This window comes from Eubalaena glacialis, chromosome 7 (assembly GCF_028564815.1).
Source record: "Eubalaena glacialis isolate mEubGla1 chromosome 7, mEubGla1.1.hap2.+ XY, whole genome shotgun sequence".
NCBI lineage: Eukaryota > Metazoa > Chordata > Mammalia > Artiodactyla > Balaenidae > Eubalaena > Eubalaena glacialis.
In genome coordinates, this window is record NC_083722.1 from 7,961,570 (window position 1) to 7,988,784 (window position 27,215).

General features: G+C 42.9%; 2 protein-coding genes across 4 annotated transcripts; one reads left to right on the plus strand and one right to left on the minus strand.

Annotated features, from left to right (window-relative positions):
* Positions 1-2,737: 2,737 nt before the first annotated feature.
* C7H6orf52 (chromosome 7 C6orf52 homolog) lies at positions 2,738-6,357 on the minus strand. The gene is made up of 4 exons (XM_061194817.1): positions 6,287-6,357; positions 5,877-6,075; positions 3,490-3,535; positions 2,738-2,896 (listed from the first exon to the last, which is right to left on the minus strand). Exons 1-4 carry the CDS (start codon positions 6,355-6,357, stop codon positions 2,739-2,741), a joined length of 474 nt encoding a protein of 157 aa, XP_061050800.1. The 3' UTR covers position 2,738.
* A 7,118-nt stretch (positions 6,358-13,475) lies between these two features.
* Positions 13,476-26,593, plus strand: PAK1IP1 (PAK1 interacting protein 1). 3 transcript variants are annotated; one of them, XM_061194818.1, is made up of 10 exons: positions 13,476-13,605; positions 15,706-15,871; positions 19,306-19,426; positions 19,501-19,575; positions 20,095-20,147; positions 20,870-21,015; positions 21,113-21,210; positions 23,088-23,187; positions 24,318-24,441; positions 24,944-26,593. In XM_061194818.1, the coding sequence occupies exons 1-10, from the start codon at positions 13,522-13,524 to the stop codon at positions 25,150-25,152; spliced, it is 1,176 nt and encodes a 391-aa protein (XP_061050801.1). In that variant the 5' UTR covers positions 13,476-13,521; the 3' UTR covers positions 25,153-26,593. The 3 variants fall into 3 exon arrangements, with proteins under 3 accessions (XP_061050801.1, XP_061050802.1, XP_061050803.1); XM_061194819.1 differs by having other exon boundaries at positions 15,709-15,871; XM_061194820.1 differs by lacking the exon at positions 13,476-13,605 and adding an exon at positions 15,300-15,363 and having other exon boundaries at positions 15,709-15,871.
* The last annotated feature ends 622 nt before the right edge of the window (positions 26,594-27,215 follow it).

A 27,215-nucleotide genomic window follows, 5' to 3' on the forward strand; every position in this document is an offset into this window, starting at 1 on the left:
AAAATTTAAATTTCAGGAATTCCCTGGAGGAGTGGTTAGGACTCTGTGCTTCCACTGCAGGGGCCCGGGTTCGATCCCTGGTCAGGGAACTAAGATCTTGCAAGCAATGCAGCGCGGCCAAAAAAAAATTTTTTTTAATTTCAGTAGCCACATGGGGCTACCATATTAGTATAGCTCTAGACACACTGACTGGTCTCCTTTTGATTCAAGGACACCAAGGTCTTTGCACATGCCAGCTGGATCTGTTAGGATACTTCTGCTAAAAACTACAAAAATTCAGAGTGGATTAAAGAGTAAGAAAATACATTGTGAAGTAAGTCAGAAAGAGAAAAACAAATACTGTTTGCTAACACATATATATGGAATCTAAAAAAAAATGGTTCTGACGAACCTAGGGGCAGGACAGGAATAAAGACGCAGACGTAGAGTATGGACTTGAGGACACGGGGAGGGGGAAGGGTTAGCTGGGACAAAGTGAGAGAGTGGCATGGACATATATATACTACCAAATGTAAAATAGATAGCTAGTGGGAAGCAGCTGCATCGCACAGGGAGATCAGCTCTCTGCTTTGTGACCACCTAGAGGGTTGGGATAGGGAGGGTGGGAGGGAGACGCAAGAGGGAGGGGATATGGGGATATATGTATACATATAGCTGACTCGCTTTGTTATACAGCAGAAACTAACACAACATTGTAAAGCAATTATACTCCGATAAAGATGTATAAAAAAATACATTATCGTACATAACAAGCCTAGACGTACAGAGACTCCAGGGTTAGCTAATTCAACAGCTCAATGCCGTTATCATGGATCCAGTTTCCTTCCATCTTCCTTCATTGCCATTTCCAGTTGATCGGCACTGCCTTCAGTTTGTTCCCCTAACAGTCACAAGGTAGCTGCAACAGTACTGAGCATTATATCTAAACCTAATGTCCAGAGAAAGAGAAGGTATCTGTCTTCTGTTTCTCCTTTTAAAAAATGAGGAAAAATTCTCCTCACATCTCATTAGCCAGAATTTTATCATATGTCTCTACCTAAACCAATCTCTAGCAAGAGGATTGGGACCACTGCATGTGTCTCAGATCACACAAGAGCCATTTCATTCCCTGGAGCCAGACATGATGCTGGCCCCCAAAGCACATGGCTGTATGAGGAGGATGGATACCTGAACAGGTCAGGGCTCTGTAGGAAAGTGGGGCCTTGCACACCTTCTTTTGGGATGGGGACCATGAATGGAGAGCCTTACCATTGTCCCAGGTAGAACTAGATTGAACCAGTTAGGAATTTCCCAGTGCCAGTGGTTCTCAAAGTGTGGCATCTGTACCGTCAACAGCAGCATTACCTAGAAACTTCTTAGAACTGAAATCTTCAGGTCCCATGCAGACCTACTGAATCTGTGTTTTAACAAGCCTTCCAGGCAGTTCTGATGCCCTCTAAGGTTTGAGATTCATTGCTCTATTCCAGTGGTTCTCCACGGGGGGCATTCTACCCTCAAGGGACACTTGGCAATGTCTGGAGACATCTTGGTTTTTATAACTGGGGTATGGCATGCTACTGGCATGTAATGGTAGAGGTCAGGACATTGCACAGACAACCTCCACAGCAAAGAAGTGTCCAGCCCAAAATTTCAGTAATGCCAAGCTTGAGAAACCCTGTCCTATGTTATAGGGCAGGACAAGCTCCTTTACAGTCCGTCCAGCTCTCCTTGTTGGATTCAGCTCTTTGAGCCTCGTTGGGACAAGGATTAGCATGTATTAAACACTCTCAGAACAGAAGTCTATGGACAGAGTCTGGTTAACTAACCTAAGTAACAAGTCTTCAGGCCTTCAGGTCACTCAGATCAGTCCCGGGGGTCTCTTTAAGTACCCATCCATGGCAAAGCAATCAACAGGACACGGCGTTTACCTTCAGGACCAAAAAAAAAAAAAAAAAGGAACCCATATTTTATAAGAGACACAGTCAACATATGCATTGAAGTTTCAGAACTGGTGTTTATGGGAGTCCAATTCCTCTGTCTTAGAAGGCTGATAATCTGTTTTGATCAAGCACACTTTTTCCATGCTGAGGATTCAACGGTGACAAGTGAGTTTCCACTGTCTAGTTCTCTCACAAGAGAGCCTGAGGGTCAGGAAAAGGAAATCAAACGTCTAGTTCTAATCTACATTTTCTATATCAGATGCAGGCGACAAACCTTGTATTGTCTGTGAATAGAGGAATGCAGCAAATTATATCAGAGTAGCTAATGCCACCATCAGTTCAGGTCAGGCCCATCTCATATTAAACCTATTATCTTTTTTTTAAATTGATTTACAATGTTGTGTTAGGAAACCTATTTTCAAATGTCTTAACAGTGCAGCCTGTTCTACCATGATAGTTCTGCAACCTCTTCTGGCACTTACATAATATAACATACTTGGGACCTCCCTGGCAGTCCAGTGGTTAAGACTCTGTGCTTCCAACGCAGGGGGCATGGGTTCGATCCCTGTTTGGGGAACTAAGATCCCACATGCTTCGTGGCACAGCCAAAAAATGAAAAAACAAACAAACAAAACCATAATGTAACCACACTTCTGGAAATGAATATGCTGGTAAAATTTATTTAAATTATGTTCTCTCATCTCCATCACATTTAAGTCTTGGAAATCTGTATTTGCATACAGAATCCAATACATTCCTGGGAGAATTTTTTTTTAACAAAAACAAAACAAGATACAATTAATGTGATAGTTGGGTAGCTTAATGAACATCTTGCTTTTGGGGGGTCTCATCTGGGATTTCAGAGTGAACTGTATCCAGAGGCTGCCAGTGGCAATTCATGAGAGAGTCATAGAGTTCCTCACTTTCCACCATAAATTCTTTGTTTAACTCCTCAATATTCAAATGAAGATTTGGATCTGCAGAAGCCAATAACACATACGAAAAAAAAATACAGTTTTACAGGACACATATTAGAAATGGCTTAAAATTAGAGCTTTTAAAAAAAACATTAGCAGGAAATATTGCAGACATTTAACGTTAAATTTTTTAAATTGTGTGTTTACTTTCAATAAGACTTAAAAATAGAAATTGAAGCTAAAAAAGTAGTGCTACCAGACTCAATGAGCGTCTAGATGGTGGCAGAGATGGAGAAAATGGATGGAATTGAGAGATAATGTGGAGATGAACGGACAGGACTTGGAAATGCATTAAACTTGGAGCAGTCTTGAGTTTCTAGCATGAGGACTTGGGCAGATACAATGCCAAAGAGTGAGCCAGAACTAAATCCCTACGGCAGGGCTTTGAAAAATAAGCATGCTGCTTTATCTGTTTAGTTAACAGATTGATATAAGTGAATAAATTGTTTATAGCAATTAATTCAGAAACAGAGGGACACCTACACTGGAATTCTCCAGTAGGATCTCTCAGTTTCTAGCCAGTTGAGTGAATGAGGAACCTGGAAAAGGGGTTAGTTTTGTTTTCAACGAGGGCAACAGAAGGTTTCTGTTACCTTCTAGTGAATCTTCATCTTGGTTTTCAGCCAGAGCTGTGGTTTCCTACAATGAAAATCAGTACTTTAAGAAAAAACTAATTTTACTTAAAGGGTTACTCACTTTCTTGGAAGAATTTAGCTCTCAAAAATAATATACACTAAACTCCCTTTTGATCAACTTTACTTTGAATTTTGATTAAAAGAACCTTTAAATGATATAAGTGCAATGGGTGAACCGCGTCCATAGAAGAAAAGTCACAAAGGAGGAGCATCAGACAAAGGCGTCTGGCTTCTCTGAAGTTTCGGGGAACTAACTGGCATCCTGGGGCCTGGGCGAGGAACCAGACAGCAGGGACCCTGGCATCAGACTCCACAGGTACTGTAATAGGCACCCAACTCTCCACCTGGAGCTCTGCCCTTCCTTCCAGGTGACAATCTGCAAAGTCTCCATGAGCACATACCCCTCGTGGCCTTCTAATCACACCCCCCCCCACCCCACATCTCAGCTAAGGACCAGGACAGTAGATGCTTAAGGAAGTACAGAGGCTACAGAAAAGCAAACCAATCAATTATCTTCTTATGTAAGGAAAGAAGTAAATTCCAGAAGCACTCCCAAAATAAATCTTGGTTAGTTACTCCAGACTCTGTGGGCTCTCCTGGGGCAATGCAAGTTTTTACAACTCCTCTCTGCAGGCACCGGCTGGGAACCTGCCTTTGTCAAGGACGTACAGCTGATTCCAGGGTCCCTGCTGTCTAGTTCCTCGCCCAGGCCCCAGGATGCCAGTTAATTCCCCAAAACTTCAGAGAAGCCAGATGCCTTTGACTGAAGCTCCTCCTTTGTGACTTTCCTTCTATGGACTCAGTTCACCCACTGCATAATTGGTTAATTTCTGAAGTTGATGATATACTCAAACCTATACCTCTCTATTTAAAGATACAAAGTTAACCACAGGAAGTCAGACCATCTCCCAAAAGAGCACAAAAAAGAGAGAAGTGAAAGAAGAAAAATATGCTAAAACCTCAGGTGGGAGTTCCCTGGTGGTCTAGGGGCTAGGACTTGGCACTTTCATTGCCGAGGGCCTGGGTTCAATCCTTCGTCCGGGAACTAAGATCCCGCAAGCACCGAGGCACAGCCAGAAAACCCCAAAAAACAGGCTTGAAAAATTGGAAATGAAAGTCTGGGCAAAAAAATACCAAACAAATGCACGTTTTAAAAACTGAAGGCTTAGTTGTTAAAGCCAAGGCTATCACACAGTGTTACTGTGCACACAAATTGGGGAAAAAAATTTGTAACACTTTGCAAAGTGCTAATTTCCCTATTATGTAAATATCTCACACAGTCAAGAAAAGGGAGGCACACAAGGCAAAAGGAAAAAGGTAGACAAAGGACATCAATAAAGTCACAGAGCACAGATACCAATAAACATTTGAAAGTTATTTGCCCTCAATGAAAGACAAATGCCTTCCTCATCTGTCAGGCTGGCTAATCACACACAGAAAATCATGGAGAAGCAAGCCATACCATCGATGGAAAGTGTGAGCTCAGGCAGGCTTTTTGGAGAGAAGCTTGCTGTTTAAGATTTTAAATGTCATACCCTTTAATCGAGAACTTCCCCTTCTAGAATTTTTCCCTTAGCCAAAAAACACTCAAATTCTTGAAAAGAGGTAAAAGGAAGTTTGTTAAAGCACCGAAAACATTTAAAATGTCAGTCGATAAGTGATGAGCTAAAATCACAGTACATCCAAATAGGCAGCTTTTAAAGAAAGCTCTCCTGGTGCAACATAACAGCAGCAAGCAAGGAACAAACTAGTAAGCCTATCCGACACTGTCCATTCTAGCCAAGGCGCCCCGAACTCCCCAAACAGAAATTAAGCCCATTCACAGTGATTTAGTGAGAGTAGAAGGGAAAATCTAGAGGCCATAGATCCACTTGAACAACGCTTTCTTCTAAGTGGGGACGGAACGGGGAAGAGAGTGGGGTGGTGGAGGCTTTCTCTTACTCCCAATACCTCTTTTAAAGAAATATGTTACTTTAGTCATCAAAAAAGTAAAATGTGTTAATGTTTGCTGCTACAGCACACACACACAAAAAGTACCTCTTGTCCAATGTTAAGTGTTTAAGGGTAAAATCTACTGAATGATGCTAAGCTACAATTTAGTAGCAAGAATTCCCACACAGACTTCACCAACCTATTACTTTATTTTTGGAAAACAGTGAGGACTGAAATTGTTTGCAAGTCAAAATGTCTCAGGTCATCAGCTTTTACTCTCTGGTACTGAATTAGGGAGCAGAAGCCAGGGCTGTGGGAATTTGAATGGGAAGATCTGGAAGCGTGAGGAAAGGAAAAAGATGTTTCCATACGGGGCACCCAAACCACACAGTATTAATGCCAGGGAGAGATACCTTGGGTGTAAGCGAAGTTTCAACTGGGTATCCGGAGGTCTCACGCACAGAATAAAGGTTGGGTCCATTTCCGTCTGTTCCATAGCCACAGCTACAGCCAGAAGGAGGGTAACATCTGTGCTGCTGCTTGTACCAGTTGCCAAAGGGGTAACCCTGGCAGGAATGGAAGTCTGCCTTCACTCTAAGAGCAGAGGGGAAAGGACAGGAATGACATCACCCATCAAGGCAGAATCACTCAAGACCCCAGGACTCCCTCTTCTTTCCCAGACGTTACAAGTAAGGATGATTTCCGCCTTCGCTGTTTTAAGCACACCTATTTTCAAAGCAACAGTTTGTAAGCTGCCAAATCGTATAAGAAACAGAACACCATCGGTCTTCCTTTTCGTTCAGAGTAGGAAAAATCAGCTCACCTTTGCCAGTACCAGTAATAATTATTTTGTTGCGCTATGCCGAAACCTGCAAAACTCTCTTGTTCAGCCATTTATCCAGACACTTGATAAAACGATCGGAAATCCACACTTTTGACTCCTGCATCAAGAATTCCAGCTCCTGGTCTAAACCCTCTCAACCCCACAAATAACTCTTACAGCTGCCTCCGAGATAGGAATTACCTGCAGTGTCAATTTCGGCCAGGTGCTTAATTCCTTGACTTTCATGTGGGTTAAGGAGTGGGTGGGGTTGGGAAGGAGTGTATTGGGGTCACCTGGGGGAACTCCTGCAAACTTCCACGAGCTTTGAGCTGCCTGACCCCTCCCGCAACTGTCAGGCCCGGGAAAGCCAGACAGAAGGGGGAGGTTCGGGGGGAGGGGCCAGAGAGGGAGCGTGAGTTGGGCAACTGTGAAGCACGCAGAAGTCTCCACCCTTCCCCCTACAATAATATGTAAGGGAGTCACTTTTTTTTATTTTTGAGGGAAGGATTTATTTATTTATTTATTTATTTATTTATTTATTTTTGGCTGTGTTGGGTCTTCGTTTCGTGCTAGGGCTTTCTCTAGTTGCGGCAAGCGGGGGCCACTCTTCATCTTGGGGCACGGACCTTTCACTATCGCGGCCTCTCTTGTTGCGGGGCACAGGCTCCAGACGCGCAGGATCAGTAATTGTGGCTCACGGGCCTAGCTGCTCCGCGGCATGTGGGATCTTCCTGGACCAGGACTCGAACCCGTGTGCCCTGCACTGGCAGGCAGATTCTTAACCACTGCGCCACCAGGGAAGCCCGGGAGTCACTTTTAATCACTAAAACCTTAAGACAAAGACTACAATTTGATGCTTCCCTCCTCAGTTCCATCATCTGCAAAGAATAACTATTGGAACCAGCATCTAGCGGACTTTTTTTTTTTTTTTTTTGGCCGCGCCCTGCGGCATGTGGGATCTTAGTTCCTCCACCAGGAATTGAACCCATGCCCCCTGCACTGGAAGCATGGAGTCTTAACTGCTGGACCTCCAGGGAAGTCCCTGGACTTTTTTAAAAAAACATCCTCTGCAGGTTGAAATCTTTACCCCAACCAGCGGGTGGGAAGAAGCGGTATATCACACATCACACACACACCCCTACCTTAATGCAAGAGCAGGAAAAATTTTTAAAGAAATATTTCTGTGATTCTGTGTGTTTTTTTGTTTTGTTTTGTTTTTTAAAGCATGATAAAGCAGTGCTTCCTAAACTTCAGTGCGGGTTCAAATTACCTGAGCATGTTTAAAATGTGGGTCTGGAGTCCATAGATTTGGAGTGGAGCCTCAGATTCTGCCTTTCCAGCCAGCTCCCAGGCACTTTAAGTAGCAAGGCTACACAAAATGTCAACATGTAAGAAGATAACTTTTGAGTCTAAACAGGGACACTTAGGGTCTGGCCATTTCCTTGTAGCTTGTTGATAACTATTCCACTATTCAAATGCTTAATGTAGTCTAATGTGTCTTAATTTACCTGTAATGTGAAAAATAATCATCATGTTGAATTCAAATCATTCAATCATTCACCCATCGTTTACTGAGCTCCTCCTATATACAAGGTGGGTGCCTGGCATTAGTGATACAGTGGAGCTTATACTCTAGTGAATTTCCCTGCGTTCAAGAAAGATGTTATTGATTAGCAGCTGTGCACACATCGCTAGGGGTCACCCAATATCTGGTTTCCTTTTCTTCCTTAATAACAGAACCCTGGGACTTCCCTGGTGGCGCAGTGGTTAAGAACCCACCTCCCAGTGCAGGGGACATGAGTTCGAGTCCTGGTCCGGGAAGATCCCACATGCCACGGAGCAACTAAGCAACTAAGCCCGTGTGCCACAACTTCTGAGCCTGCACTCTAGAGCCCGCGAGCCACAACTACTGAGCCCGCGTGCTGCAACTACTGAAGCCCACGTGCCGAGAGCCCGTGCTCTGCAACAAGAGAAGCCATCGCAATGAGAAGCCCGCGCACCGCAACGAAGAGTAGGCCCCGCTCACCGCAGCTAGAGAAAGCCCGCGTGCAGCAACGAAGACCCAACGCAGCCAAAATAAATAAATTAATTAATTAATTTAAAAAAATAACAGAACCCTGATTTTATTTGGAGGTAGCAACAGGCCTCGTGGCCAGGTGACCAAAGTCTGGCTAATAAAATGTAAATCGAACTATCACAAGGGGATTGAGGACAGCCTCGGCAGAGGGAGTTTGCTTAGCTGGAAGGAGGGCTTTCTGTCCTCCACCCTTCCCCCAGGCCTAGTGTTGAGATTACGGATGTGATGGCTGAAGACAAAATAACTGCACCTCTCTTGGCCTATGAGGTGATATGAAGGAAGAAGTCACACAACCAAACACAGGATCTTTTTTTTTTTTTCAATTGTCTGCGCGGCTTTCGGGATCTTAGTTCCCCAACCAGGGATTGAAACCGGCTGCTTGGCAGTGAAAGCGCTGAGTCCTAACGACTGGACCGCAGGGAATTCCCAAAACACAGGATCTTAAAGAGAGAACAGATCTGGGTCCCTGATGACTGGGGTCCCTGTACCAGCACTAGACCAACCTACCTCCAGATGCCTTTCACTTAAGAAACAAGTATCTTGGGACTTCCCTGGCGTCCCAGTGGTTAAGACTCTGCCCTCCCAATGCAGGGGGCACAGGTTCCATCCCTGGTTAGGGGACCTAAGGTCCTGCATGCTGCACAGCGTGGCCAAAAAAATAAATTAATTAATAAATAAATGTCTTGTTTAAGCCACTACTGTTGTTAAGTTATATAAGGTTAAAAACAATTCCTTTTTTTAAAAAAATATTTTGTTTCTGTTTTCTTTAAAAATTTTTTATACAACTTTTAAAGGTTATTTTCCATTTACAGTTATTACAAAATATTGGCTATATTCCCTGTGTTGTACAATACATTCTTGAGCCTGTCTTACACTCAATAGTTTGTACCCTCCCCCCCGCCAACTAGTAACCACTGGTTTGTTCTCTGTATCTGTGAGTCTGCTTCTTTTTTGTTGTTATATTCATCAGTTTGTTGTATTTTTTAGAAAAAGACAAATTCTTAAATACTGGAGCAACATAGAAATCAAATTCAACATATCAGTTAAGATTCTTTCATAAAAACGTTAATATCTTTTTTTGGTCCTCTTATTTTAGGACTGACTTTTTTTTTTTTGGAAAGAAAATCGGAATTTTGGCTATGAATGAGTGAGAGGGGTGGAGCTGTAGTTGGAAAGGAATGTGGGAGTTGAACCTTCAGACAAGGTGGTAAGGAGGCTGGGGTTGTAGGGGAGGTCAATAGGGCATGTTGAACCCACCCAGGAAGACGGCAGGAGCCGGGGCACCGAAGGCCATGAGCAAGGTTCCAGAGATGAAGACAGACATTCAGGCGATTTTTAGATGATGGTGACAAGAAAGGGTTCACAAATCTTTCCTTGATCTCAGCCTCAAGTGCAAACTTCTCAAAGCTCACCAGGATTATTCCCATGAAGCAGGTGAAGCAAATTTCTATCAGGCTGGTGTCCAGGGGAAGTAGCCCACTCTGCTCCACGCGCAGAGGAGACCAAAGTCCTCTGAGAACACAAGCACATGCAAGCTCGGTAGAGTCCCCAAATTTAACAGACTTGCTACCTGTCACACTGTGAAGAGAAGGTAACTAAGAGGGAATGTTAGACGCACATGATATTTCTAACAGGGCCGATTTCTCTCCACTGTATCTTGCTTTTAGCTCAGTATATCCACCTTATCACCACCCTCACCCACCCCCCAAAAGGAAAACTGGCTTTTTTCTTTAGCGAACCAAAGCCAGGTACTCAATAAATATTTGAGTGAATGAATAAATCAATGCATGGCTCAAGTGTAAGAAGCTTTTCTATCAATAATTTAAATGCAAAACCAGAAATCCTGTTGCGCTTTAGAGTTAATGATCCCTGGAGTGTTGGTGGTTTCTTGGCAACTGCTGTTTTCACAAGAATGAGATTGAATGGCTTTTTACATCCTGAGTTTGGAAAGAGAACAGGAGGTTTGGCAGGAAGTATGCTCAGTTTGAATCCAGTTGAGCAGATATATAATATTGTATCGTGTGTTTTTCTTTAGACAATGAAAAACCACTTTTCTCCATTAAAGAGAAGTTCGAGCCCAAGGAAACGTAAAAGGCAGCAGCAACACCAGGGTCTACTGTTACTTAGGTATGTGGAAAGAGTTCTGGACCTACTTCAGCATTTATAACCTCAGACTGGATTAGAGTATTTTAGCTTTAGAGGCACTAATCTTTTTGAAAATGTAATAAAATGTTATCAATGCTCTCCTCCATACATGAACATACATAATTTTGCATATAATTTCAGGGCATTCAGAGGCCCGAAAACTTATCCATGAACTCCCCCAGATTAGGAACCCCTTGACTATATGCTCTAAGGTCTTCTAAGCTCTATGATTGGTTCCACTAATTTTTAACAGTAAACAAATAAAGGAGTAAACAATTTTGAGTTATGTTTATGTCACTTGCATTATGGTTTTCATTCTAGAACCAACTAGATTCTAAAAGAATCCTGGTTGGAGCAAAACCCACAAGGTTCTTCTCTAAAATGTGACAGATACTCAACTATACTCCAATAAAAATTAATTAAAAATAAAAAATAAAATGTGACAATCTGGCAAAAGATGCTGACCGTAGTAATTATCCTGTTATCGTGATACATTAAAATTGATTTCAAATGAGAACTAATTCTTCTCAAACAGCAGTTGAGACTTCGCTGGGGTAATGAGGCAGGGCACCAGGGGGATTTCAGAAGCAACAAAATACATAAAGCACATGATTTTGAAACACAGTTTTAGAAAAAAGTGTTTGTTTTTTTTCCTTTTCAGATGAGAGACTATGACTTCCCATTAAAATAAAGATATGTAAAAAGTCATACATTTAAAGACAAAATACAAGACTTCAAGAAATGTCCTGCTTACTCATTCTTTTTTTAAAAATTTTTATTTTTTGGCTGTGTTGGGTCTTCGTTGCTGCACGTGGGCTTTCTCTAGTTGTGGCGAGCAGGGGCTACTCTTGGTTGAGGTGCGTGGGCTTCTCATTGCGGTGGCTTCTCTTGTTGCGGAGCATGGGCTCTAGGCGCACGGGCTTCAATAGTTGTGGCTCATGGGCTTAGTTGCTCTGCAACACGTGGGATCTTCCCGGACCACAGCTCGAACCCGTGTTGCCTGCATTGGCAGGCGAATTCTTAATCACTGCGCCACCAGGGAAGCCCCTGCTTACTCATTCTTTGTCCCATGCCCAGGGGACAACCACTCCAGCAATTCACATTCCTCTGACTTTAGTGGTTCTCTGGTGGAAGAACCACCAGAACTAACAAGCAGTAAATAGGAAAATAAATAGTAAAACAACTTGTGCCTTTTGGTAACGTAATGAGATAACTAGCCCAAAGGGAAGGAATTACAGGCGTACTTCATTTTTTACACTTCGCTTTATTGTTCTTTACAGATATTGCTTTTTTTTTTTTTAAACAAATCGAGGTTTGTGGCAAGCCTGCATGGAGCAAGTCTATCAGCACCATTTTTCCAACAGTGTTTGATTCCTTCGTCTCTCTGTGTCACATTTTGGTAATTCTCGCAATATTTCAAACTTGTTCATTATTATTCTATTTTGTGCGGTAATTAGTGATCTTTGCTACTACTACTAGGACTTGCCAAAGCCTCAAATGATGGTTAGCACTTTTCAGCAATAAAGTGTTTTTAAATTAAGGAATGTGCATTTTTTTAGACATAATGGTATTGCACACTTAATAGACTACAGTATAATACAAACCTAAGTTTTATATACACTGGGAAAACAAAGAACTCGTGTGACATGTTATTGCGGTGGTCTGGGACCCAACCTGCACTCGCTCTCATGGGTGCCTCTATTGCCAAACAGTGAAACTGGTTTTCAAGAGGCTGAGAATGAGCTGGACTTCAGCATTTCAGTGCCTGAGAAGTCCTTACACATGGAGTCGCCAAAGCACACAGAAGACAAGGCTTCCCTTGCGCTGCAGTGACAACCAAAGCAACCAAAATGAAATCATTTCTACGTATTCAAACCAGCATCAGTTAAAACAAACCTGAGTAAAACACGGACTGACGATTCAGAACACCGGTGAACAAATGTCCTCAGAGACAAGGGGGTCTAAGAGCTATAGGATGTGTTACAATCCATATGGGGGTTGAAGGGTCGACACCAACCTGTGTGTCAACCTCCTATCCGTCGTATCCACCCGCTAGGGCGTTCATGAGACTATTTTTACGCTCCAAGATTTACTCTATTGTTAAGTCTGTGCGAAGCTGTCCTAACACATCTCTGAATCTCCGTATCTCGTGAAAATCTCAAACCCAATTAGGGCTTTGCTTTTATTCACGTTTGACTCTGCACCTAACCTGGGGGAGGTGGTGAAACGGAAATAAGTAAGATTTCTTTCTGGAACCTGACCAAGGATGACTATATACCGTTCGTCCTCAAGTAATGTCTTTACTCCCCTCGAGTAAAGGGTCCTCTCCCTCCCCGGGATGTGCCACAACGTTGGCCAATTTGCCCCCAGAGTTCGACAAGCCATAACCGAGCTGCAAGTAAAAGTGTGCAGGACGAGATTATCGGACCCTTCTGATAACGGCGAACCCTAAATGCCACCCCTCCTTGCCCCGTTACAGAGAATGTGAGCGAGAAAAGTTCATTCCTCGGCTTCCTGCACAATAAGGAGACCTAACTCCTGTCCGGCTATCACAGCCCACTACAGACATGGGTCCACATTGACCAACTGCGCGGCAACACCGAGCCTCCTCTACGCCTTCCGCCCAGGCCGGAGGCTGCCCCGCCCCTTCCGTAGACGTTCCGGAAACGAGGGGCTTCCGCAGAGGATGTCCCGCCCACTCGCCTCAGAAGCGCCTAGCTCAAGGCTCCCTAGAATATGCCTGCTAGTCCCCAGGTTTTTTTTTTTTTTTTTTTTTCCTTGAAATGAGAATCTCGTCATGGGGCGTCCTTCCTTATTCCCTTCTTGGAAATTCTGCGTGATCTTCTAGCCCTGAAATCGCTCCCACGGATGCAGGCGCCAAAAAGGCAGCCCCGCGGTCTGGACGTAAACGAGCGCCGACGCGGGAAGGACCCCTTCCTCCCCCTTGCATCCGCTTTCGTCACTACCGGTCTGCGCTGAGCTGGGCTGGCGGAGGAGGCGCGTGCGCTGCTGCATGGAGCTGGTAGCTGGCTGCTACGAGCAGGTCCTTTTTGGGTTCGCTGTACACTTGGAGCCCAAGGCGAGCGGCGACCATGAGGTGAGAGCCCGCGCGCGGAGGGGCCGCCGCGGGTGGGACGGGCACCGTCGGGTCTGGTTCCCACACGGCCGAGGTAAACGCAGCGCCGCAAGGGAGCGCACCGTCTGATATCTTAGGGATTCGGTGACAAAACTCAGGAGACTTAAAATACACGTTAGCCTTTTAAAACACGGAGAAGGCAATTCATACGACAAGACGATGTCTGTCTTTCGTAGTAAACATTCCGACTACGGTGCACGAAGGAAGCTGGCATTTCTGCAAACGGGCCAGTGGGCCGTAGATTATGAATCCAAGTTGACAGCCCGTGAGGTGTTCAGGATTTAATGAAAGGACAGTTCGCTCTTTCACTGAATTTATGTTCCGGGATTTTACAAAATATTTGAGCTAAATCAGGAAAAACCCCTCATAGATAAAGTGACAACATTTCATTATTGGGCCCTTACGGTGAGGCCAGTACTTGCAGTGAAGGTGCAAAGAAGCCAAAGGCATGGATCCTGCACTGGAGATCTTCCCGACATAAGGAGGAGAGGATGAGGGAGGCAAACACATGCAGAAAAATTACAACAAAATGTAAGAATTTTACCGGGTGTGTGCGTTAAAAGGTTAAGTAAATTAGCAGTAGTCAAGCAGATAGTTAGGACATACCCAGGACTAGAAACAAGATCCCTTAACCTTTAGTCCTGTGCTGGTTTTTTCCCCTAAGCAGTCCTAGGTGTTTCCCAGAAACCTATTTCATTGAGTACTTGTTTATGAAGAAGTCAAAGTGTCAGTCTTGAATTAATTAGAAAATTGGAAGTATATGACTTGACTGACTGTTTTTGTTTATTTTGTTTTCTACTCTGGTGGTTAATCTGCCTTTGGCTGAAAGGTACGTGTTTTGAATACTCAAAGATGATGCTACTGATTGTGTTCTTTCTGTAATTAACGTTGTGTTCCGTGTTCCAGACACAGAGTAGTCCTCACAGCACCCCTCTGAGGCAGATACAGTTATTCCCATTTTACAGATGATGAACCAGAAGTTGAGATAGGTTAAGTGACTTGTTCAAGGCCACAGAGCTAATAAGTGGCAGACCTCGGACTCACACTCCCAGGTGTCTCTGATGCTTGAAGCGCTTAACCATTACCCAGTGCTGCTTCTAAACCGAGTCAGGCAATATCCCAGATGACCAGCCTGCCTTCTGTAATACGCACAAGCAAAGGTTATTCTTTGATTTATGGCCATAGCAGCTCCTCAGGCATGTTGTACCTTTACTCAAAAGAGGCCCCCTGGGTCCTGATTGACGAAAGGACTATCCTGCTGTCGTTTTTAGGAATTAATTTGCAATAACACATCCTAAGTGCGTTCAAACAAGTTTGGTGAATTTTTTTTCTTTGTTTATTTGTTTTGCTAATACTTCTTGATGCATCTCCCTTAATTTGTGGGGTATGTGTGTGTGTATTCAGCTGTCATCCTTCGCACTCAACCAATCACACTTATCCAATCCAAAAGTTGCATGGCAGCAAGCATAGAGTTCTCAAGACCTCATCGTTGGTCATTCTCTAGGGCTTATGTTGGTATTAATGCAAATCCTGTTCATTTTTCTTTATAGGCATTGTTATATTGATACTCATCTCTGTGTGACATCGTATTGTGTCTTGTCTGTTCTTCCCACAGGAATGGCAACTCCCTTAGGATAAGGACTTTTGTTTCTTTTGTTCACTGCTCTGTATCAACTGCCTAAAATGGTGCCAAGCACGTAGTAGTCATTCAGTATTTGAGTGAGTAAATTCACATCAAGGTTTGGACATTTGAGGGAATGAATGGTATGGAAGTGTCACATCTAAGTAAATATATTAAGGAGTTAAGGGTTTGGATGGGACCGTAAAGTCCCTGTAACCCAGTCTTCATAATTGTTTTGATACTCAGCGATGCCTTCCCATCTCCTGCTTTACCTTCCTTATTCAATTCTCAGATTGTGTGAATCTACCTTTCATTGCATAGTCTTTTCTCCATTTGTAGGATCCGTTGAGAGTTTTCGTAGATCGTGAAACCACTTATCTCTTCGTAGAGAACTGCAGTACGATCGTGGCATGGCACTGACTGTATGTATCACTCTTTAGCAGAAGTGGACTCCTGTGGCCGACTTCACTCACCATGCCCACACGGCCTCCCTGTCAGCAGTGGCTGTCAGTAGCCGTTTTGTCGTCACTGGGAGCAAAGATGAAACCATTCACATTTATGACATGAAAAAGAAGATAGACCATGGGGCTCTAGTGCATCACAACGGTAAGAACATTGTGTTCTTCAAGACAGTAATGTTGAGGTATTATTACTTTACAGTTTGACTTCAGATGGACAATTCATTAAGTGTCTGATACGTAGCAGATTCTGTGCTAGGAAATATAGAAATGGAAAAAATGCGGTTCTTTGTCCTTAAGTTATTCACAGTCTGTATTGGGACAGAAGGGAGGCACTTAACTCAGTCTAGAGGGCAAGGAGGAGGAAGCGAGTTTTCATTGAAAACTTCCTTAACATGACACCTGAATAATTTTATAAGAAAAGTATCAGTTGTTGGCTAGGTGAAACTTGCAAGGTGGAGAAAAGGACATTGCAGGCAGAGCCGGCAGTGTGAGGGCACAGGTGGTAGCATCCCGTGAGCAGCTGACTTTATCGAGGGCGTATCAGGTACCCGGTGGTATGCCAGGAAGGTGTAGTTGTACCGTCAGTTCACAGAAGAGAAAGCCTAGGCTCAGAGATGTTACATGACTCGCCCAGAGTCACAAAACACTGGAACTAGAACTTGAACCTAGGTCTAGAGCCCGTTTTTTGGGGTTTTTAAAAAAATATTTATTTATTTTATTTTTTGGCTGCGTCTGGTCTTAGTTGCGGCACACGGGATCTTTGTTGTGGCATGTGGGACCTTTCATTGCAGCACGTGGGCTTCTGTCTAGTTGTGGTGCGCAGGCGCCAGGGTGCATGGGCTCTGTAGTTGCGGCCCGTGGGCTCTCTAGTGGTGGCTTGCCTGCTCAGTAGTTGCAGCGTGTGACCTTAGTTGCCCTGTGGCATGTGGGATCTTAGTTCCCCGACCAGGGATCAAACTTGCGTCCCCTGCATTGGAAGGCGGATCCTTAACCACTGGACCACCAGGGAAGTCCCTAGAGCCTGTATTTTTAACCACTGCTGTGTTTGGGGAACTGTGAGGAGCTCGGTGTTACGAGAAGATAGAAATGGAGGTGGGAGTGGCTGGAGAAGTAGTGGGGGCCAGATCTCGGGGGCCCTTGAGTGGAGGAGGTTGGGGGTTGAATGAGAAGGAGGCAGCAGCGCTGAGGAAAGTGCTCGTGGTTTGGATGTTGGGAGAGGTGCCAGGAACAAGTGAAGGACTGATGAGGGCCTGCCTGACTGAAGCTGGAGGCTGTGGAAGGACTAGCATCTGTCTGCAATAAGCTGCAGGCGTTTCTGGAGAGAGAGGAAGGTCACTTGGTGTGTGCAAGAGAAGGGTCGATGTACAAGGGAATTGAGGGTTTCAGAGAAAGAATAGGTTGTCAGCCTAGAGACGATAGGGCGTCAAGGGTCTGCAGATCTCCAGAGTAAAAAAGGCAGGTGGATTGAGTGGAAGAAGGGCTGGGACGATGGGAGGCTGTGGTCAGAGCGTAGAGTTGATGTGGGAAAGCTCTTGCTGGTAACAGTGTCCGGGCTGTAGGCGTGAGGGACGCAATACAGAGGAGGCGAAGGTTACTGGAGTCGAGGAGGTCGGGGGGGTGATCCGCAAGCCACGGTTGTGTTTTCCACGCCGGTGGTGCAGTTGACCGGGATAATGGGAGGACCAAGGGACAGAAAGACTGAACAGGTAATTTTTTTCCCCAGTATTGAACATCATGTGCTATTTTCACTGCATTTTCCCAGGGGACAGAGAAGGAGGGGTTTCACATGTGTTCCAGAAGGAAGGGGGAAAGGAAGAAAGAACTTAAGGTGGTAGAATCACTTAAATACATACTTAGTTTGAGGAAACTCAGCCAAGCAAGTTAGTTCCCTGCACCGAAAGGCAGATAAAGACAGGTACCCTTTTTCTTACACTATTTTTCATGTATTTCAGAAGTTCCACACCAAGCATTGGTTTCTAGCAGTAAATTTAGAGTGATCAACGTCTTTCTTATATTAGATGGTCCTTAGCTACTTTGACAAGTGTCTCGCTTTTCAGCAGAAGCTCGGCTCTGAGTGATTTCAACGTACGTTCCTTTTCCTCTCTGTCTCCTAATCCCAGTTCATACAAGGAAGCCTTCTCTCTCCCTTAGGCTTGGAGGAAATAAGTTAAACAAGTCTAGTCTGTCCAAACCCATCAGTACAGGTGTTCAACAAGAAGGGACTTAGAAAGAGTTTGGATAGGGGATGAATGAAATAGGGTTCCTGATTTCCTTCATTCCTGGTACAAATCCTGTTTTTCTAACAGCTGGTAATAGATAAGCTCTTTTCCAGGGAACAAATGGAGTCATGGAAAGAAGGAGCAGAAGATGTGGGAAAGCAAAATTCCCAAAATGAGAAGTAGGGAAGGAGGAAGACATGAGCAAAGTGGCTAAAGTCTCCCACTTTGAGGAGAAGGGAGTCCATGAGGCCACATATTATTAGTGCTTTTTGGGGGTGCAGAATTATTCCTCACAGATCTTTGGCTCTTTCAATATAAAGGGCAGTGTAAAGGATTGACCAGGAGGTGTGCAGATGGGCAGTAATGACCCAGGGGTTCACACTCTTATTCTGAGAAGGACAAAATAGTAAATATTTAGGCTTTGCGGCTGTACAGTCTCTGTTAAGATTACTCACTTTGGCCATGCCAAAGCATCCATAGACGTTTTGTAACTGAGTGAGCATGGCTGTATTCCGATAAAATTGCATTTACAAAACCAGGCCACCAGCGAGATTTGGCCGGCAGACAGTGGTTTCCTGACTCCTCAGCTTTAGGGCAGTTAAGCTGGGTGACACAAACTTCAAAGGATAAGGAATCTTACTTGAGGACTGATTTGGGAGATTGAGTACTGGGTTCTTCCATCGCCTCACCTCGCTCCAGCCTTTTAATATTTGAGGAGAGCTGTAGGGGAAATTCATGGGCGATCCAGGCTTCAGTTTGAGTGGAAGGGAGTGCGATGTTCTGTAAAGAAGTTGAAAAGATGTAGGAAGATTTGTTAACCATGGAAGGAGAATACAGAAGGCATAATTAGAGAGTGTAATGTTTTATGAAATTGTAATAAATTCTTATGACAGTGAATAAGAACTGTGTAGAAGTCAAATCAAAAATAGCTCTGAAGGAATAATAACTGCATCATGGATGGTTGGGTAGCTAATTCACTGTTTGGAAAGTAGAAGTCATATGGCTGTACATCTTGGTTTGTTCCCCTGATTAGCTGGTTAGTTTTGTTTGACTTCTGCTCAAACTATCCTAGCCAGCCATCTCCGAAATTTATGATTATGGGGATGTAAAGCAAGAAAGTGAACTGATTAGTTCAAACCTGTACCTACAACTAGAGAAACTCTTCGCTGAAAATATTTGCATAGGCTTGAAACTGTATGATCTTAGATGAAAAATTAATTTCTTCGCCTGAGACTTTAAGGCATATTTCAGTAATATTAAGATATTGGATGTTTTACTTACTGCAGCATAGCCTTTAAACCAGCAATGGAGTTTGCACTCAAAATGAATGTTAATTCTGCCTGTCTTGGGTTTTCCACAGGCACAATAACTTGCCTGAAATTCCACGGCAACAGGCACTTAATCAGCGGGGCAGAGGACGGCCTCATTTGTGTCTGGGATGCAAAGAAATGGGAGTGCCTGAAGTCGATTAAAGCTCACAAGTGAGTCCAGACTTCCCCATCGGTGGTCTCCAGGTGCCAGTCAAGTTGGGGACTAACTGTCAGTTTCCTTTTAGAGGACATGTGACCTTCCTTTCCATTCACCCGTCTGGCAAGTTGGCCCTGTCTGTGGGTACAGATAAGACATTAAGGTAAGTCATTAAGGCCCAAGAGCACCTTTACTAAGCTGTGGTCTTTGTTCTCCAAGTATAACAAGAACCCACCCCTGGGACATCTTTTACTATAGTAATTAGATTTTGTTTCTGTATTGTCTCACATTGTCAGTCATTTGCTGATATTTTGACACAAGGGAGAGGTTGAAAGCTAGTGAACCTTTTCATAATGGAAAAAAAACGACAGGCTCTATATTCAAACATGCAAGTTACATTGCAGTCGTAAGCTGTGAAGTAGAGGGTGATCCTAAAAAGAAGAGTTGTAGGAGGTGAAACCTTTTGAAAAATACAGTGGACTCAGCATACATAAGAAAGTGCTGTGGGAACAGAGCGAGTTTTAATCTTGCTTGATAATATTTCACATGGTGCTGTATAGAGAAGGCAGTTCTTCTGAATAGCCAAGGAGTTAGTAAATTTTCACTGGAGTCTTCCTTAAACTTACCTTTATACCTGGTCAGAGTTGGTGATCATGCCGTAAGTGAGCTTCCTGTTTTGCAGAACATGGAATCTTGTGGAAGGAAGATCGGCATTCATAAAAAACATAAAACAAAGTGAGTATTTTTGTTTGAAATGTATTTGAAAATTTGATGGGACGTGAATATATATACACACACTTTTTTTTTTTAATTAATTAATTTATTTATTTATTGGCTGCGTTGGGTCTTTGTTGATGCGCGTGGGCCCTCTCTAGTTGCGGCGAGCGGGGTCTACTCTTGGTTGTGGTACACGGGCTTCTCGTTGTGGTGGCTTCTCTTGTTGTGGAGCACGGGCTCCAGGCGGGCCTGCGCGGGCCTCAGCAGTTGTGGCACGCGGGCTCAGTAGTTGCGGCTCGCGAGCTCCAGAGCTCAGGCTCAGCAGCTGTGGCGCACGGGCTCAGCCGCTCCGCGGCACGTGGGATCCTCCCAGACCAGGGCTCGAACCCATGTCCCCTGCACCGGCATGCGAACTCCCAACCCCTGCACCATCAGGGAAGCCCTACACACACATTTTTGTGTGCATGTACATATACATTTATTTCTGTGCATGGTGGTGGTTCCCTCTGAGAGCAAATGCTTTAGGTTAATTTCTTTTCCCACTTCAGATTGGGATTCTTGGTGTGGCTCTGCCACCTTCCAGCTCTATGACCTTAATGAGTCTTTGAACCAGTTCATTGTCTACAATTTAACTCACAAAATACGTGTTATAAGTTTGTTGTGAAGATTGAATGGGATAATGGATGTGAAAATGCACAGTGTAAATACTTGTTCAACAGCTTTGTGCTTTTAACTTACAGATGCTCACATAGTGGAATGGTCCCCAAGAGGAGAGAAATACGTAGTTGTCATACTGAACAAAATAGATGTCTATCAGCTTGACACTGCATCTGTCAGTGGCACCATCACAAATGAAAAGAGAGTATCTTCTGTTAGGTTTCTTTCAGTAAGTGATCGGAAATCAGTGATGGGAGTTTAGTGTGTGTGGTGATGGTTGGAATTGTTGATGCCATTCTGGATAGTATTATTTTTTCCTCTCCTAGGAATCTGTCCTTGCAGTGGCTGGAGATGAAGAGGTTGTAAGATTTTTTGACTGTGATTCACTAATGTGCCTCTCTGAATTTAAAGCTCATGAAAACAGGTATTTTTTTCACTAATCTCTGTGTGCATGTACATGTAGAGTCTCTTATAAATGCAATAGCTTCATAAAGCAGGGTATATGTTTTTTATGAACGACTGTAGACATAGTTAGACATATCTACATATATATGATTTCCGGAACCTAAGAGGATAGTGGGAATGTTGTTGTCTTGGCCTGAGTGATACAAAAGTGGTGAAGTTGTCATCAGGACTAGTCACTTGCACAAGGTATTTATTTTCCCAATAATTTCATTAGACTTGAGGCCTGAAATCTCAATCCATACTTGAACAGGGGAAAACAATTAAACAGTCTTGAGCTCTGCCCCTGACCACTCTTGTCCTTTTACTTCATTCTCCTTGTCCACTTCTAGCGCCTTTCTACACTATTTGTTTTTCCTGCAGGAGAAATAAATGACATATTGACCTCTGTCTTGTGCCAGTTTGTTCTCTCTTCCTCACTGTATCTCTGGGGGTAAATGTGAGTCTCAGAGTAAACGGTTAAGTAACTGGACCAAGATTACCCCCCTGTTAGGTGTTGGAGCTGGGAGTCAACCCAGTTCTGTCTGACTCTGCCTCTGCTGTTTCCACTGTAATTTTGAAAAAGTCGATTATGGATGGTTATACTTTAATGTGTTTTATTTGCATGCTCTTTTATGTTTCAGACAACTCTTAGTTTTTATTTTCTAAATAATAGTTCAGCTTTAAGAAATCTCTCTTTGTAAATACTCAGAATACTGCAATCATTAGACAGGCCCTAGTTTTCCCCTGTATTGGGAAATGAACATATTCTTCAAGGCCGTATAGCACTTAGGGAATTTGGCCATTCATTCATTTAACAAGTATTCACTGAGCATCCATAATGAAATACTGCAACAAGAGCTTGCACTCTCCTGGCTCTTATCTTGTAGTGGGGCAACAGAGAGATGATAAACAAGTAAGCAGGTAATTGTCACAGGAAGGAAATGGGTATTATGATTTGGGAATAACACGGGTAACTTATTTAGATAGGTTGATCAGGGAAGGGGGAGTGAGACCTTAGGGATAAAGGAGCTATTTCTAAAAAGAGGAGAGAACTGTAGACACAGTGGCCCTGAGGGAGGAAAGAACTTGGTGTATTTTAGGAACAGCTAGAAGACCCATGTGACTGGGTCAGAGTGAGCCAAATGGTGCATGGCCTTGCAAGTCATGGTGAGGAGTTTGAATTTTATACTAAGTGCCTTTGTAGATACTGGTTTATCTATGTCTCAGCCACTTGGTGAGGAGTTTGAATTTTATACTAAGTGCCTTTGTAGATATTGGTTTATCTATGTCCCACCACTTCCTCCCTCTCCCGTGTTATTTTAAAGCAGATCCAAGCTTTGTAGACTTTTAAGACTGGGAGTAACATGGTTTGATTTTTAAAAAATTGTTAGGGGGCAAAAATGGAAGCAGCGAGGCCGATTAGTTTACTCCGTAGTCCAGAAGGAAAATGATAGTAGCTTAGACTATGGGTGGCAGCACTGAGGACAAGAAAAACGGATGCAGAGGAGGAGGCCTCGGGTCATCTCTGTTGTCTTTTCTCTCCTGAGGTGAGGGGCTTTGTTTTAGGTATCTTTATTTCCTTTATGATAATCTGATTATTTATAGTTATCTGTCATCATCTTTTCAACTTTTTCGTAAGGTATCATTGACAGTCAATTTTATCTTGGAATTTAGACCCTGAAAATGACTCACCAACTCATGGGGACGTGAAGCATGTTAAATTTTAGGCACTGTTCATTGAGCAGTTTGGAAACACTTGAAGCATTGAAAATCAAGAGACTGTGCATAGAAGCTTTCTAGCAGTATCATACTATCTGGAAGAAAGGGTCTTTTATGGCGTTACTATTTCTATCCTAGGGTAAAAGACATGTTCAGTTTTGAAACTCCAGAGCATCATATTATTGTTACAGCATCGAGTGATGGTTTCATCAAAATGTGGAAGCTCAAAGAGGACAAGGTCAGTGTCTCAGCGCAATGTACATACACTGAATGCGAGTCTTACTGTCAGTACTATTTTGAGTTAAGTGAGGTGGAATTTTTTTTAAGGGGCATAAGGCATAGATCTTTAAACTTTTAAAATCTCTTCCAGGCATGATTGACATTCATGGTTTTAAAGTAAGGGCTCCGTAGCACTGCCTCAGGAGTTGGTATTGGCGAGTCTGAGCTGGCAGGTTTCCAGATCTCATGCTCTTTCAATCAGAGAAGCACTCCTTTCTTCTCTTTTCTATATTGATGTTCTCTGTAAGATTTTGTTAAATAAAAATAGTGCCATTACTAAGAAAAAAAAAAAATTGGGGAATTTTTGATCAGTTGTAGAACTAAAAATAGTTTTTGGTTTTTTTTTTAAATTTTATTTATTTATTTTTGGCTGCATTGGGTCTTCATTGCTGTGTGCAGGCTTTCTCTAGTTGGGGCAAGCGGGGGCTACTCTTCCCTGTGGTGCGCGGGCTTCTCATTGCAGTGGCTTCTCTTGTTGTGAAGCATGGGATCTAGGCGCATGGGCTTCAGTAGTTGTGGCACGTGGGCTCAGTAGTTGTGGCTCACGGGCTCTAAGAGCGCAGGCTCAGTAGTTGTGGCACATGGGCTTAGTTGCTCCGTGGCATATGAGATCTTCCTGGACCAGGGCTCGAACCCGTGTCCCCTGCATTGGCAGGCAGATTCTTAACCACTGCACCACCAGGGAAGCCCCTAACAGTAGTTTTGAAACAGATAATTGGAAATTTAAATTCCCTTTAGTAGTCTCCCTCTTACAGATTCTTGGCTTGTTGTTCTTCATTCTCTTATAAACACATTCTGTGAATGTGGTTTGTTGAGTACCTACTTTGTGCATGGTTCTTTGTTAAACCCAGAAATGAACACGATAAAATGGTCGCTTTCCTTAGTGGAGCACTTCTTAGAAATTGGCTCTTGTGAAGGACTTAGTCAAACCGATCATGAATCAAGATAATAAATTTCTTCTAGACAGTATATTTTATACTCAAAATACAGTGTAAGTTTTAAATTAAGGTAACTTGTTTATGGAAAAATGAAAGTAATTATTTAAAATCCCTCTATGTTAGTTATCACGAATTTCCTTTCCTGTTTTAGGGGGTTTCCCCGTCTTTGCTGTGTGAAGTAAACACTAATGCCAGGCTGACATGTCTTGGAGTGTGGCTGGACAGAGTGACAGACACGAAAGAAAGCCTGCTTCCAGCTGTAGAACCACCTCCTGGTAAATGAAATTGATCGTTTACAGAAACTAAATAATCTGCTATCTCTTTTTTTTTTTTTTTTTTTTTAAGATAGTAGTCATCTTTTCTTTTTTAAATTTATTTATTTATTTATTTATTTATGGCTGTGTTGGGTCTTCGTTTCTGTGCAAGGGCTTTCTCTAGTTGCAGCAAGTGGGGGTCACTCTTCATCGCGGCGTGCGGGCCTCTCACTATCGCGGCCTCTCTTGTTGTGGAGCACAGGCTCCAGACGCGCAGGCTCAGTAGTTGTGGCTCACGGGCCCAGTTGCTCCTCGGCATGTGGGATCTTCCCAGACCAGGGCTTGAACCCGTGTCCCCTGCATTGACAGGCGGATTCTCAACCACTGCACCACCAGGGAAGCCCTCTGCTATCTCTTTGAGTCATTAAAGTGGAGGAGATCCAGATGACTCTACTTTATTGTCAGCTTGTGTTTATTTCAAAGGGAAAAACAGTCTTTAAATGCACTGTCTCTTGTGTTTTAGTAAGTAAACAAGAACAGTCCAAAAGGAATAAAAAGGAATCTGGCCATGAAGTCCAGGAGGAAGAAAGGCAGCTAAAACCTGACACGAAGAAATGCGGTTTAACTGGTGACAGTAATAAGCCAACAAAAGGAAGCAGCCTGGTGTCAACCAAGAAGAGGAAAACAGTAGAAATGTTAGGAAAAAAGAAGAGAAAAAAGAAGAAAATATGAATGATGCAGTGAATCCCAGATTTCTCCTAAGAGAAAAACTTTTTCAAATGTACTTTTTTTTTTTCTGAGTAAAAGCTAGGAATTTCTTCTTTTGAAGAAAATGTACAGCTTAAAAATCACTTTCAGGTTTTTGTTTTTTTAAACAGTGGTAAAACTTTTTGATAGGCAATATTTTATTAATTGTATATCATGGCAATATATAGTATGTTAATGTGTAATATATAATTTTTACTGTTGTGTAAAGCAAAGATCTTTCTCAAATTATTACAGCTTAAAATAATACAAAATCTTGAACACATTTCTTTACTGGAAGTAGATAAAGGAATTGTTTTTCAGATTTTTCTCCTAAGTGAGGGAAGAATGAAAAACCTGCATTACTTTGGCTTTTTCACGTGGTCCTCGTAATTTTAATGCAGATTTTGTTCGTTTTGGTAACAAAAGATACAAAAAGATTTTCAGACCAGGGAGTATGTTAAGACAAACTTAAAAATTAGATATATAAAATAAAATATGTATGTATAAAGCATATGCTTAAGTTTAGGGCTATGTACATAAGAAGGTTAAAGAGAGGCTTCCAAACTTCATGAAACTCTTCTGTTTCCAAGCAGTGGTTTGTTTACAAGGTAACTTAAGGACAAGAAAATGACATTTCCTTTTTTTATTTTCCCATCTGTTTCAGGGTATCCAAAAAACTCACTTAGCTAATCTTCTGACAAAGGTGGTCTTAAAACTAGCCGTTGATGATAATCTTTTCTTACCTAGAAAATTAAAGCATTTTCCTTAATGGATTACTGGATGTTTTGAAGAGACACAGCAGTAGAGGATTCATAGGTCTGACTTAGCTGGGAAGATGTTAAATCCCTGAGGCCACCAGGGGACTCCTTCCTGATTAGGCAAAATGAGCATCTTAACACTTGGACACTAAAGTGCCGCTCACTTCATGAGAGGAAATCATCAAGGAAACGAACCAAACCATGTTTCTGACATTTCCATCTACCTCTTTGTTGTCTTACTTCAAGCCTGTAAACAAAGATGAATATAGGTTTGGTTATTTTGTTTTTGAGACTTTTTTATAGCTGTTTTGGGTTTATAACAATATTGAGAGAAGGGACAGATTTGCCACTCTGTGTTCTATTCATCTCTCCCCATCTCCACCACTGATAATCACTGAGCTTTTTATCATCTCTGACGTTCTGCCTTTCCCACAGTATCATATAGTTAGAATCGTACAGTATTGTAGCCTTTTCAGATTGGCTTCTTCCACTTACTAACATGCATTTAAGCTTCCTCTGTGTCTTTTCATGGCTTGATAGTTCATTTCTTTTTAGTAATGAGTAATACTCCATTGTCTGGATGTACCACAGTTTACCATTCACTACTGGAGGACATCTTGGTTGCCTCCCAGTTTTGGCAATTGCATATAAAATTGCTATAAACCACGTGATTTGAGCATTTCATTTTGGTCTGTGAGCTTGTCTGCACCACAGTTTACCATTCACTACTGGAGGACATCTTGGTTGCCTCCCAGTTTTGGCAATTGCATATAAAATTGCTATAAACCACGTGATTCGAGCATTTCATTTTGGTCTGTGAGCTTGTCTGCACCACAGTTTACCATTCACTACTGGAGGACATCTTGGTTGCCTCCCAGTTTTGGCAATTGCATATAAAATTGCTATAAACCACGTGATTCGAGCATTTCATTTTGGTCTGTGAGCTTGTCTGCACCACAGTTTACCATTCACTACTGGAGGACATCTTGGTTGCCTCCCAGTTTTGGCAATTGCATATAAAATTGCTATAAACCACGTGATTCGAGCATTCCATTTTGGTCTGTGAGCTTGTCTGCTCAGTGACCTCTGGCTGAGCTTGCCCGGTAGTGTACTTGGAGGCCATTGCACAAACAAGCTTGTATCAAAAAATACTTATTTGGGGGGAATCAGGTTCGTTTTCTTTTCCTCCTAGGAATGTACAGTCTGTTTATAATCTCAGCCATCTCTGTGCTGAATCGTCTACTTTGATATTTATGTATGAGCAGCTCCTTATCGCAAATTCACTCCTCA